The sequence below is a fragment of the Uloborus diversus genome, chromosome 1 (assembly GCF_026930045.1).
Source record: "Uloborus diversus isolate 005 chromosome 1, Udiv.v.3.1, whole genome shotgun sequence".
In the NCBI taxonomy this organism is placed as follows: domain Eukaryota; kingdom Metazoa; phylum Arthropoda; class Arachnida; order Araneae; family Uloboridae; genus Uloborus; species Uloborus diversus.
In genome coordinates, this window is record NC_072731.1 from 123,317,164 (window position 1) to 123,330,974 (window position 13,811).

At 32.0% G+C, this 13,811-nt stretch overlaps 1 protein-coding gene across 1 annotated transcript in view; it reads left to right on the forward strand.

Moving 5' to 3' along the window:
• Positions 1 to 7,587, forward strand: part of LOC129234677 (uncharacterized protein C18orf63-like) — a 42,889-nt gene extending 35,302 nt beyond the window's left edge. The window contains exons 4-8 of the mRNA XM_054868725.1: positions 494 to 566; positions 2,290 to 2,386; positions 4,929 to 5,014; positions 5,095 to 5,287; positions 7,453 to 7,587. Coding sequence (XP_054724700.1) covers positions 494 to 566; positions 2,290 to 2,386; positions 4,929 to 5,014; positions 5,095 to 5,287; positions 7,453 to 7,587 — 584 coding nt within the window. The remainder of the gene's footprint in view (positions 1 to 493; positions 567 to 2,289; positions 2,387 to 4,928; positions 5,015 to 5,094; positions 5,288 to 7,452) is intronic.
• Positions 7,588 to 13,811: the final 6,224 nt, after the last annotated feature.

Genomic DNA, 13,811 nt, shown 5'->3' on the forward strand with positions numbered 1-13,811 from the left:
CCCATTGTTACTCAATTTTCACGAAAGTCCTTTCTCAAAAATAGTCCATGCGTGGTGCTTAATTTGCGTAGGAGCTCACAGGAACTGAGCTCCTGCACTTCTTTTCAAATTCATGCAAATTTCAATATTTTATGCAAAATTTAATCTGCTGACGCGTAAAAATAAGTAACGGGAATTATAGGGCTCTTGCACTTCTATTGTTAGACATTAAGCCCTGTTCATGAGACGTTTAAGAAGTTAATTACCCCCAGTTTTGGGGACATTTAAAATTTCCTCTTCCCTTACATTATCAAAAGTCAAATTGAAGCTGAAAAACAGGGGGGAGAAAATTTCGTGTCGGTGAAACTGGCTGAACACCTATTAATTATATGTATATTTATATATATTGCTCCTTTTTTTAATTATTATTTTTCTCCATCATTTCTACAATTCAACATAGTGTATTAGTGAAAGAGTAGGGGATATTTACATTTTGGTTTTAATTAGATTGAAGATTATGGAGGCTGGGAAGTCCTCAACAAATTCTCCTTCGTTCGGATTGATGAACAGTGCAATGTGTTGCCTAGGTAAGTAAGAACATTCGACTTGTTTATTAGGGTGAAATGAAAAACATAAATTTTCGAATTTCAAAATGCCTGGAGTTTTAAAAGTTGCCTTTTACCATCCTCATATAAATAATAGCCGATGATCGAGTAACCCGCGTGTTTCAACAATGAATATCGCACCACGGCATGATAATTTGATAATGTGTGTTGGTAATGTTTAACATGCAGGGAAAGGCTTTATTGTGACAAGGCTGAACTCGATCCGGTAAGTCATTTCAGCAGGAGAATGAAGAAATGAAAAAGCGATCAACTATGAACGCTATCTACTGGAGTTAGGGTTAAAATTTCAACTATCAAAATATCACCAAACAGGCAATTGCTTCGTTAAAATGTAGTAGAAGAGAAGCAATTTTCACCCGTCATGCCTTGAATGGCGACTTTCTAGTTAATAAATAATCGTTAAAATTTTATATTTTTAGGATAATGTCTTTAGGTTCCAAAATGACCTCAAAAAAGTCCATAGATGCAAAAATCAACCTTTTTTTAAGTACTTTTTTTAACGAAATTGAAAATACTTAATTTTGAAAATATTTGGGTGTGTAAATAGTCTCTAGGTAACAATGCCTCCCAGAAATTTTAGTTCACTAGAGTAATTTCTTTGCGCTTCCTAAAATCTTCAAAATAAACCAAGAATCGAGTTTTTTCATTTCTTTCAATACGATCTTATAAATCAAAAATAGGTTACATCATCACAATATTAATATTTTAAATACAGAATCTAAATGCCCCCACATGGGTACACCTGCTTTACCGATTATTATTGGAAGAAATTGCTGGAATATTTAACAGTTCTCTGTTGCAGATCTTAGTAGACAGAAACATCAGCAAGGGTTGCCCATCCTCCCAAGAGCGGTGCCGCCTCCTCCCTTAATTTTACCGAGCGCCCGCTGAAAATACGATAAAAATACATGACCCCCAAAAAGAGCTTAAAATCCTTACAAAATAACTTCTCTAAAAATTTCTTTTGGGTTGTCAATGTACTTGTTTCTTATTTGTGCACACTCATTTCCACATAACTGATTCAGTTTGAAATATTTGTTCATAAGTTTGAGAAATTTTATTTACTCTCCAAACTTGGAGTATTGTACCAAATTTGGGTACAAGACATAAAAAATGTCTATGAAGTATATTTAGCAAATAAATAGTATAACTGTATTGAGAAAAATGTAGTTAAATAATTTTTAAAATTATGACTATTCTAATGACAATAAACGATCATATCGTTACAAGACAGAAGTTTTGTCATTGGTAAAAGAAATTGGAATCTATCGATGAACAGCAGTAGTTTTGTCAAAGTATTAAAAATCTAATGAAAATGAGTCTCAAAGTATAGATCAAATCAATTATTTTGTTGTGACTTTTATGTACCTTGTCCTGAGGAAAATTACTAAGGCTCTTCCTTGAAATAGAATTCTTTGTTCAAAATGAAAACGTAGGATTAATATGCTACTAAAGTAAAAATTTTAAAGTTGTCCCAAGTATGGGTACTTGTCTGTGTGGAATTTTTCGTTTCATAGAATATTTCACTAATTTTTTTCTAGCAAGCGTTAAAATGTTTAGCATTAGCACACCTTCTTCTACTACTGAAATTTGATTGAATTAGAATACGCTCTTTTTAAAGATTGTTGAATTCTGATGGAAAACTTCAAACTATATGAAAAATACTTCTTTTTTATCTTTCCAGCTTGAAACGAGCGAAAATTCTTTCGTTGTCTAAACATATAGGGCAGAATTCACCTTTTAAAAGTTACGGAGAATTGTTAAAGCATTGGAAGAATATGGTAATTTTTAAAATATTTAGAAAATCTGTATCAAATTGGTTTAAAAGATTATTTAAAACATTCGGACAAATGTTTTAAATTTTCTTCTATTATCAAAGCAAATTATCCGTTAAGCGACAATCTTAAAATTTATTAGGTTGTTTTAACTCAGACATTCAGTGTGGATTTGGAATTCAAAAGAATTAGGAAACCGCATTCGCATAGTTTTCTAATTTTAAGAATTTTAAATCTGTTTGTGAAACAGTTACTACAAACTAGGATAGGTGCGGGTAATAAGGTCTATTTAAAGGAGATTTGAAATAAAATAAAAAATATGAATCCGAATCGACAAATTGTAATTTTAATTAAACATACAGATCAATTATTATAAGAAACTAACAAAAAATGATCACTTTTGCCGAAAACAAAAGTACAATAAAACATTTTTAAAAACCTTGTCGCTAGGCTTTTAATACTATGGTAGGATAATAAGGTTTACGAACTTTAACATTCATAAATAATCAAAATAAGCTTCTAACTTTGGTAATTGAAATCAATTATAATATATATGGGTATGTCCACTGTGACTGACGTTATAATTTGACTATATTTTTAACTTATAAATTCAGCATTGTCTTGAAATTGAATTTTGTTTCTTCTGAAATTGATCCAAAATATCATGATATGGTACATCACTGCCCCTACACTTGTTTTCAGACTTGAGGAAAAAATTTTTAATTGAAATTAAGGGGAATAAAAAAACGTGACTGTGATGTTACGCAGATGAGACATTGAGAAAAGTGACTTATATATAATTTGAAATTATCTTCAAATTAATAACGTAAAATCTAAACAAATTTCTTCCGCTTAAAATAGAGATTTTAGACTGAATGAAAGCACTTAGTTTTATTGAAATAACTCAAAAACTAAAAGTATAAAAATTATTTAACACCCATGACTGATGATACAAAGATTTTGTGACTGATGTTACATTTACAATAAATTGCTGTAGTTACAAATTATTTATCCTTAAAAATAAGATTAGCATTTAAAATTGTAAAATTAAATTTAAAATACTAGAAAAGTTCATTTATAAAGTTTTAAAAAGTGACATTTTTGATGCATTTCATAAAATAAAAAGTCCTCTTGCCTTTACTATATCTAGTGCTCTTAATATTTTATTCCCTTTTTCATGTAAATAATATATTTCATCCACATTGACAGGCTATTTCCAATGTTTTACTGCTTGAATCTTGTCCTAGTTTTCAATTTCAATGCATCTAATTTCTCGTGATACAATTGTTTGTCATATTCTTCAAGAACCTGTTCCCCATTTATTCTGACTTCTCACCTCCATGACAAATCTTATCAATGTCATTATTTCTAAGGTGAAAATAAATGATGGAGGGGAAATGCATCGATAATAGGTATTCTACCAAAATTATAAATTTGCCAGTATATCCTCCAATTTACTAAATATTTTTTTAACATACATTTGAAACTACTAATTAAGCCGTACTTTAACTAAGAGAGCTTAATATTATATCCCACTAATCATTGAAATAGCTGATTGTGTGCACAATAAACAAAATTACTACTTTGATATTAAAGTGGCCTCGATTTTTAAATATTAAAAGTTTTTTTCTTTTTTTTTTTTTATTTCTGTGAACAAGGCATTTTTTTTATTTATGAGTAAAATAATTGGAACTTAGCTGAGCCATCGTTTATGGTTACTTCAGGTAACATTTTCATGTAAGAATGAAAAAAAAAAGAAAACAATTGGTTTCGAAATTGAAAAATATTTGCGTTCAAAAGTTACGTTTTCTGGAGAATGACCCATAAATCTTATGACTAATTTTCCTTGCTTGACGTTAAAAATAATTTTGTCAGTACTTTCATCCCACCTATTCCCTTTTTTGAGCTCATTGAATGAAATTTTAAATTTATGCTCATGATAGAAATTTTCGCTTTCGTACACTCATAATACTCTGATTTTGGTTTTTATATCATTTTTTTTACCTCAATTTTAAACTTTTTCGCTGTATGAATTAACTTTAAACACGTTATTACGATCTACCTTATTTGATGATTGTTTCTTTATTTGTCCAATTATAGGAATGAGGAAAAGAATTTGTAATGTTTTATAAATGTCGAATGCGTACGGCGAAATTATGAACTCTAAATAATTCAATGTTGTATCGTGAATTAGAGAATTAATATTTCAAACATGTAGTGGAAATAAGTATTAATGGTTAGTAAATCTAAAAAAAGGAAAGGGGAAAAAAACGCCGTAGCAGAGATTTTTCAACTGTCATTTTGGAATTTTTTTTTTTTTTTTTTTGCTCACAAAACGAAAAATTCATCAAATTAAAGGTCACCAAATGTTTTCATTCGCAGAATTACTGCTATGAAATTATACATTTAATGCTACAGTTTGAATTGGTTGCTACAAACAATAAACTAACCGAATCAGTTTAATTCAAAACAAAATCATTACCTATTTTATTAGTTTTTAATTTTTACTTTTTTGTAACAATGTTACTAACAGAACTTTTCATTTCAGTATGGTTATAGGTTGCCTGACCTTCCGGAATCGAGCATATGTTACGTTAACGTTGTCTTTCCCTATCCTAGCTCGCCTATTTACACGTATCCTTGAATATCAGGCCTATAATTTGATAAATGTTTTTCTTTAATTTCAAAATTAAAATTCCTTAGCATCAGTTTAGCTATCCAATATTTTGCGTACGACCTTTCGGAGTCATTGAAATTCCTCGGATTAACCCTCAAGATACAATTCAATTGTTTTTGAAAGACTTCTTTAAAAGAGTTGGAAGCGTTTGTGGAGAAAAATGCCAACTACTGGACTTCAAAGCATCTTTTCCTGCTTTACAGCTTTATGCCGCATCTGATATCACAGAAGTGAGTAATTGGGAACAGTATCGAAGGAACAAAAGTTTGTGTGTGTATGATATAAGTAAGTTAAAAGTAACCAATTTACATTTCCCTCGGCCATGAGTTTGGGTTATCTTTTACATGAACTTACTTCGTTTCGGGATTTTGCACTTCACATTTATCAAAGCTTTGGCGAACAACTATGTTTTCAAAACACCGAAAAAAAGGCCTATTTTAACAGGAGGAAAGGTGTTTTTATTGAAGAAGAAATGTCAGTAAAAATTACAGTTTTCTCCAACTACGCATTTGTAGCAATGAGAAGCAAACGGATGTGAGAGAACTTTTTTAAGTTTCTAGAAAACCGCATTTGAAGTTCAGATGCTCTAGGTAGGCTTTTATTGATTTTTTTTTTTCTAAATCATGCTGTAAAGCAGAAACTACCTTGATAGTGCAATCCCTTTGCACCAATGCAGAGGAGAGGTTCTCCCACCATTTGAATAGGTTATCTCTACATTTTCAATTTTTGCACTTAGATCCCTTTGCTTCTCACTGCATCATTTGAAAAAAGAAAAAAGCATTAAGTAATCCAATCCAATGTATACCTAATCTCTTGTAACTTCATGTAACATAATTTTGGAAGTAAGGGAGACTGGGGATACTTAATCTCTGAGGTACATGATCCCACAGCCGAAAATGTACCTAAATCATTGAATAGAGATTTGAAACCTGACAATAATGTTAAAGTTGTACATAAAAACTGGCAACACTTAGTCTTTTTCAGCTATTTTGTTTTATCTCAAGAAATGATTGAATGTGCCACGGGAAGCTTTTTTTAAGGAAAGCAATCTAAAGTTTACATTATTCGTCATTTACAACTTAAAAAAAAATAGCGAAGTGTAATGTTAAAGTATAGACCGTCTTTAATAATTAAGAAGTAAACTGCCACTGATTGTTAATAATAGAACAAGTATATTTTTTAAAATCTCATTTTATTGATACTTTATTCCTTCGTTTATAGGGATACATGATCCCAAGGATCAAGTATCCCTATGACAATATAAAGACAATGTAACCGTTGTTTACTTATAGTCCAGTCAATAGATACATTTTGCCTTACAAAAAATGGGGTCAAAGATTTTTTTTTTTTAATTTTTACATATTGATGCCGACATGGGAAAACCAAGTTATCCAACACGAAAGACCCCGGGAGAACTTTTGGGGGCCGAAAAACCTCAAAAATATATGACTTTTTTTATTTTTTTCAAAATATCTCCGAAATGGTTCAATTTAGGAAAAAATATCAATTACAAAGTTTAAAGAACATTAAATTTCCTACAACTTTCGCATTTACAACTTTTTTGTAGCACAAATAACAAACTTGCTATAGCTCTTTGAAAATAGGCAGTTTTCCTCCACTCCGCAAAAAAAAAAAAAAAAAAAAAAGCATTCACACCGAAAACAAGGCGTCACAATTATTAGAACTTGAATAGAAACTTTAGTTTCAGAGAGTTTATCGACAGTTTGAGTTTCCTGCTCCTTCCCCACTGCTCACGGACTAACATTTCCGGTCTGACAGGGGTAGTCTTCATCAGACTCCAATAACAGATGATATATTGCAGTTTGTAACTGGACTACACATTATATACATTCATTTGAGGCATATAATTCTTACATTCTAGTCTAATTATTACAAACAAAGATGCGATCTTTAAATATTAATGTGAAGGAATGAATATTAGGCAGCTAATAAGCAAACAATCAACACAATCATGCATCCTATGTTGATACAATAATAATAATAAAGCCTCCCCCACCACTCATGAACTAATATTTCGGATCTGATAGAGGTAGTCTTCATCATACTCCAATATTATTTGATTTATATTTCAGTTTGTAATTTAATTACACAATCTACACATTCATTTAAAGCACATAATTCGTACCATCTTTTCTAACTATTACAAGTGAAAATGCGATAGTTGAATATAAATGTGAATTAATAAATATTAGGGTGCTAATAAGCAAACAATAGATACAATAATGCACAAATGAAGGTACAATAGTAATGCGTAATGAACACTTTGAAAATATTCTGCAGAAACTGACTTTTTAAGGCATGAAAAACCCGAAAGAATTACCTTTCAAAATGAAAATCCAACTTTAGAAGTTTAATACGTACATCTAAATTACAGGGAGATTCATTCGACCTTAAATCAAATAGAGAAAAGACAACAAAATTCGTTGTTTATCTTCTTCAAAGCCGTTCTGAAGGCCCAGGTTCTCCTTGTTCAGAATCTGTAGGGGTAGAGAGAATATGTGGTTCTTGACTTGTTCATCTCCTTGTTGCTGTGATTCCAAAAGCTCTTGGAAAAAATCATCTTCTGCAGTCTCATCCAAAGATGAAATTTGTGCAACATTTTCACAATTTATGCCACTACAGTGTTTGCACATGCTGGAGCATTTCAAACCCACCTTGCAACAAGAACAGGCTCTAGTACAATTTTTCTTGCAGTTACAATAAGATACAATCTTCAAAAGAGTCTGAGGAGCTGAATCGCTTTCCAAGTCAACAGGCAATAAATAGACCTTGCATTCTGTGTTCCCAATCCCATTTCCCTAGATAAATTACGTTGCCCAACTAACTTAGAATTTGCTGGTTGCACCAATATGAATGATAACGTCCAGCATTTTTTTTTTTTTTTTTTTTTTTTTTTTTTTTTTTTTTTTTTTTTGCACGCTGGAGGTAGCTCTGCAAGATTTATTTTGGCTCTGTATACTGGTTTCATAAAAAAGATTAAATCGCAAAGTATCCAAAGATAGGTTCAAATACCTTACGTCACCTGTGTATAATATTTTCAAAATATTTTCTCCAGCTGCAGATAACGGCATCATGATGACTGATTGGATCCATAAATACTTCAATAGCTTCCGAAATTTCAGGAATTTTTTTGACTATGTTGCACAACTTAATTTTGCCTTGGCCAAAGATTGCCGATGTTGTACCACACCAGCTAAAAGCATTGATAAAAAGAATATTGCTGGGGTCAAACTGAAAGGATTTAGTGGGGAAAAAAACAAATCACAAGTATTCCCTCTTCCAGGTTTTAAAAAGAACAAGTTGCTGAAAGGCTGTCCTAAAGCTGTCCTCAGCACCAACAAATCCATATACTCGCCCGCTATAACAATCTTTTCAATTTCCTTCACCTTTGAAAGAACAGTAAGTCGGCATCTTCTTGAGCCTGCCTGGCTTCAATGTCACCCTCTTCGAAATACGTCTTAAGAAGTTGGATAAGACGATTTTTGTTGTTATAATTTGCCAGAAATCTTTCTGAAGGAATTTAGCTTACCCAGTTAGGTTAAACCATTACTTCAAGGGAAAAGATTGATTGCTCATTGATATAGCATTTGTGACAGGCAGTGTGAATTGTCACTTCTTTTAAGTCCTTCAAAAATCACTGATGATCCTCATTTTGACGTTTTGCACTGCATCTCTGAAGATTTTCTATTCCCTTCTCCTTCACAATCCTTATTTCGCCTTCATTCAAATTGATTTTGCAAATAAAAAAAAACATCTTGGTCAGGCGTAATCACTTCTACAAAAAAAATTGCAATACAGAACACACAAATTGATAAAACATACTCTTGCTCGAACTCTGAAATGACCAATACGCGTAGCTATTGATTCGATACATCGCATTTGGAGAAAAAATAAGTTATAGAATGGGGGTGTTTTGTTTATGTTAATGGGAACAGAGGCTGATTTACCTAAAGCCCTCGATCCCGGATACAGGGCTTTAGATTTACCCTCAGCTGCGAAAGACGAATCATTTCCAAGGTCAGGCAGCCGGCGTTTCTCCTTTTTTCCTTCGTTATCCGATGCGTCTTTACGCACTTTGCTGAGGGGTTCAGAAAAAGTGTGACTTTCAAGAAGTTGTAACTCGCTTGCTGTTCATGCTACAAAAATGTTGTACTGACAAAAGTTGAAGAAAATTTAATCTTCTTCAACATTTACATTTGAAGTTTTTCTCTAATTTTAACCATTTTTGAGATATTTTGGAAATACCGCAAAAGTCACAAATTTTTGGGGTTTTTCAGCCCCCAAAACTTCTCCCGAGGTCTTTCGTGTTGGATAACTTGGTTTTTTCATATTGGCACTAGTATATACAAATTTTAAAAAAATCTTTGACCCCATTTTTTGTAAGGTAAGCCCGTTTTTTTCTACCTATTGACTGGACTATTAGTTGACTTTAATTTTAAACATTCAAAACCATGTTAATATAATACAATTTATCACAGTATGAGTGATAGATTTAAACAATCACTGCAGTAAATCTGCTAAATGATTAAAATATCAGTTCGCACTTGTAACCCAAATAACAACTCAAACATCTGAACAAATAACTCTGCTGATGAATTATGTTCTGATCAGCCAAATGAACCTGAACAAGTTGAAACAGATGTCAAATCCTTGTTTGAACGAAAAAAAATGATTTTGCTATTGTTGGATTTACATCGAATAAGTGAGTTTCCCATTATGTTAACCCATAAGCGGATAGAATGCAAAGTTGGATTTCCAGAGTTTGAAATAAGCTTTTTAAAGCGAAAAGGTAATGTGCTTAATCAATCTATTTTTCCTGAAAAATTGACAAAAGTGTAGTAAAAATGAATGTGTTAAGTTGCACACATCCAGTTGGGTTGAGCGGAACTTTAAGTACTACAACAAACAAATTGTTTGTATTTGACTTTTCAGGTTTTGTACACATATGCTAGGCTTTCTTTTCTTTTTTATAAGTATACTAATACTTAAATTTTTCTTCCCTCTTTTTTACTTCTTTTTACAAAATAGGAAGTATTGTATTCGCGAAAAATTTTTTTACTCAAAAATCGACTTTAATTTCCATTTTACTCACCCCCGAATGAATGTTGAGTTTCTTTTTCGACCCGACCACACGTGCATATATATCTAAGAACATATAGACGCCCGAAATATCCATTTTGACGTTTCCCGAGTTAATTACAGCGAGTTTTCTCGTGACGTATGCATGTGCGTATGTACGTATGTACTCGTAAAGGGTGTTTTTTTAGAGGTACAGAACTTTACGTCAGGAACACTGTTTGATCTTTGGGCCATTTTGATAGTTGTCACTTGTTTTGTGTTTAGTTTGGTTTGCCATTTCATCATGAATGGAGAACAGGACGGTGCAACACGCCACGCAGCGCGTGTCACGATTTATTGAAAGAAACTTTCGGTGAACGAATAATTTCACTTAATGAACCCGTGAATTGACCTGCGAGATCATTCGATTTAACTACGCTGGACTATTTTTTTGGGGGGGGGAGGGGGGGGGCTGTGTGAAGTTTCAGGTCTACACCGATAAGCCACAGACAATTGACGCCTTGGACAAGAACATTCGCCACATATCACTCACATATGGCCCATTGCTGCAAAAAGTGACAGAAAATTGGACTTCCCGATTAGACGTTTTCCAAGCCAGCCGAAGTGGCCATATATCAGAAATAGCATTTAAATAAAAATGGCAAAGAATCATCTTTCGAATAAAGCCAAATTCATGGCGATTTATATCATTTAACGGTGTTTTATTTGAACCTTAAGTTCTATACCTCTAAAAAAACACCCTTTATGTCGCATAACTCAAGAATGGTAAGTCCTAGAAAGTTGAAATTTGGGACATAGACTCCTAGTGGGATCTAGTTGTGCACTTCCACTTTTGGTTGCATTCGGGTGCTTCTTCAGGGGTGTTTTGCACCTTTTTGGGGGGAAATCATTGTTAATTTCGATGCATACTCAAGTGGTGTTATAATTTGGCGGACACTTGGCATTAATCGCCAGTCTTTTCGTCGCCAACTTGGCGACAAATTTTGCAGGGTTTTTTTTTTCTTAAATCTGGTTTTAATTCGGCCACTGTTGGTGATATTTAGAGAGCTAACTATTGAATCAAGTTAAAATTGCAATAATGGGGAAAAAACATTAAATCAGTGTAAAAGAAAGGTCATGTGATGCACACATCAGCTCGTTTAAATTAATTCTATCGATAAAATTCTTAATTTTATTATTGCAAAAAGACAAGAAGCAAATAAGTTGATTTTCGTGCTTATCATCCTGCTTTTTATTTATTTTTTTTATTTATTGTAGTTTTAGCTTCATTACGCTGCTTTAAAAAAAGTTAGTTTTATTTATAAAATATTGTTACACGAGTCCAGCCACTTCAAGAAATTCTTTAGTGACGACACAGTTCTTGAGAAAAACACAGGAGATTTATTTACAACTATGTACAAGAAATATCGTTAACAACAGCTAAATAAACCATAGCAATTAAGCAAATATCAATTAACACCGTAAATTAAACGGTTACATACGTATTTACATCGAAAATACGCAAAAACACAGCGTAAAGGCTAATACACACTTTCAGCCGAACAGCTGAAAATGAGACTCCACAGTTAGAAAGCAAACTAACTCTCTCCTCCATTCACAAGACGCCCGGCGTTATATACCCAGCAAAGAAATATCCAGAAAATCCTACCATGTTCAACCAATTTCTCATATTTTCTTTTTATTCCATTCACAAATCTTATCATTCAGAAATGGGAGGACCGTATACTTCAGTCTAATGTTAGGGAGTTGTGTGTACATTACAAGAAACTATTTACAGGTTACGTTGCTAAGGAAATTTTAGAGGAAAAATAATGGAATAAATGCCAAAATTAGCCAGATTACAACAAATTAATCATAAAAACAATTATTATTTACAAAATTTGTAACAATATATTATTCACAACTGTTTTGGAGAATAAGTAACTGATAAGCATAACAGATAACTGAAAAATATCATAAGTTCGTTAAAGTTGTGAACATTTTGTTTACAAATTTCATAGTGGAATGTAAAACAATGTTGTTCTGCGTTCACATTATTATGATCTAATAAAGAAAATTTGATTTTTTTTTTTTTTTTTTTTTGTGAAACATTATGCAGAAAACTAAAATCCATAGGTAAATTGATGATCTAATGAAAAGTCTGTGTATTCTCTCAGTGGGATCACGTATCCCTCATGAAGGGATCATATCCCTTGATGTGGGGATACATGATCCTTTTATAAAAATATTGAAAACAATTATTTTACCAAAACTATCTGTTTAATTTCAACTAAAAAAATGCTGTTGGATAGAGGAAAAAATTACCATTGTTCACGCATTTTTATTTTATTTTACTTTATTTATTTATTAAGTTGATAATTTGCAGCAGAGAGAAAAATTGAACACTAAAGTTTGGATTAAGTATCCTCAGTTTCCCCTACATTTACATTTCTCAACTTTGAAACAGCTATTAATGTCAAAAATATGTTTTGCAAAAAGGTGTCCTAAAGTATCGAAATCAAGAACTTATTATATTTAGTAAATTACAGCCCATTAGCCAGGGCTAAAGCAGAAATACATGAAATACACCGCCAGCTCAGTCATTTTCAGCCGAGGACTGCAGTTTCGTGCTAATTAGCATGAAACTGCAGTCCTCGGCTGGAAATGACTGAGCTGGCGGAGTATTTCATGCAAGAACTTATTGTCTCACGCTATGTGAAGAATGTACATATAATTTTAAAATATTTTAATTGTTGAGAAACAAGAGACATTACTTGCTTTAGGTGTAAATAAAAATACTGATCGTTGAAAAAAACTAAGATTGTAGGATTTAGGTAAACGTGATTACTATAATTCAATACTAGAGCTCTGCATCACAGTGATCGTTGATGCACTGAAAAGATTACTACTTTGAGAACAGATTTCTATTATAAATTAAATTTGATCTGACATTGATTGTTACAATGCAGTTTAAAGCATTGCAAAAAAAAATAAAAAAATAATAATACTATTGCAAACTAAAGTTTGAAAGTAGAGATTTGAGATAGGGAGAATGGATGTGCCTGTCTGCCTGCCCTTACCTCCTAATAACTTTTACGAGAATTTTCCGATTAGTACTAACTTTTTTTGCTCGAAAAATCTCGGTGAGGACACCTCATTCCCACACTTCACATGAGCAATTTTGAGCTAAATTTTGTGCAATAAAAACTTAATATAAGTATTTGAATGAACTTTAAGACAAATATAATTCTGCTGAACTCAAAGGTGGATCTATTTCAAATGAACTTTGTTGGAAAGAGCTCCTAAGAAAGAACATATATAGAAAATATTTTATCTTTCTATTTTAATTTATCTATTTTAAGGGAATTTTTGAACAATTTAATTTTTTTTTAACATCAATACCCATTGAAGAATTTTAAACCTTTTCATCTGAGAAACCAACAACTCTAAAAACTACTTCTTAATGCCATAAAATTGAGAAAGTTATGCAGATTCTGAATATGTTCAAAATTTTCGGTTTCAAGAAATAGGAAAAAAGTTATGTATTAATAAAAATAGAATTGCTATTTCTCATAGATATATAGCATTATTGAAAATCACTGATTGCTTAACAGAATCAAAATGAAGTTCAAGACCTAATCAGGATGAAGCGAAAATGATTTTATTGCGAAATAT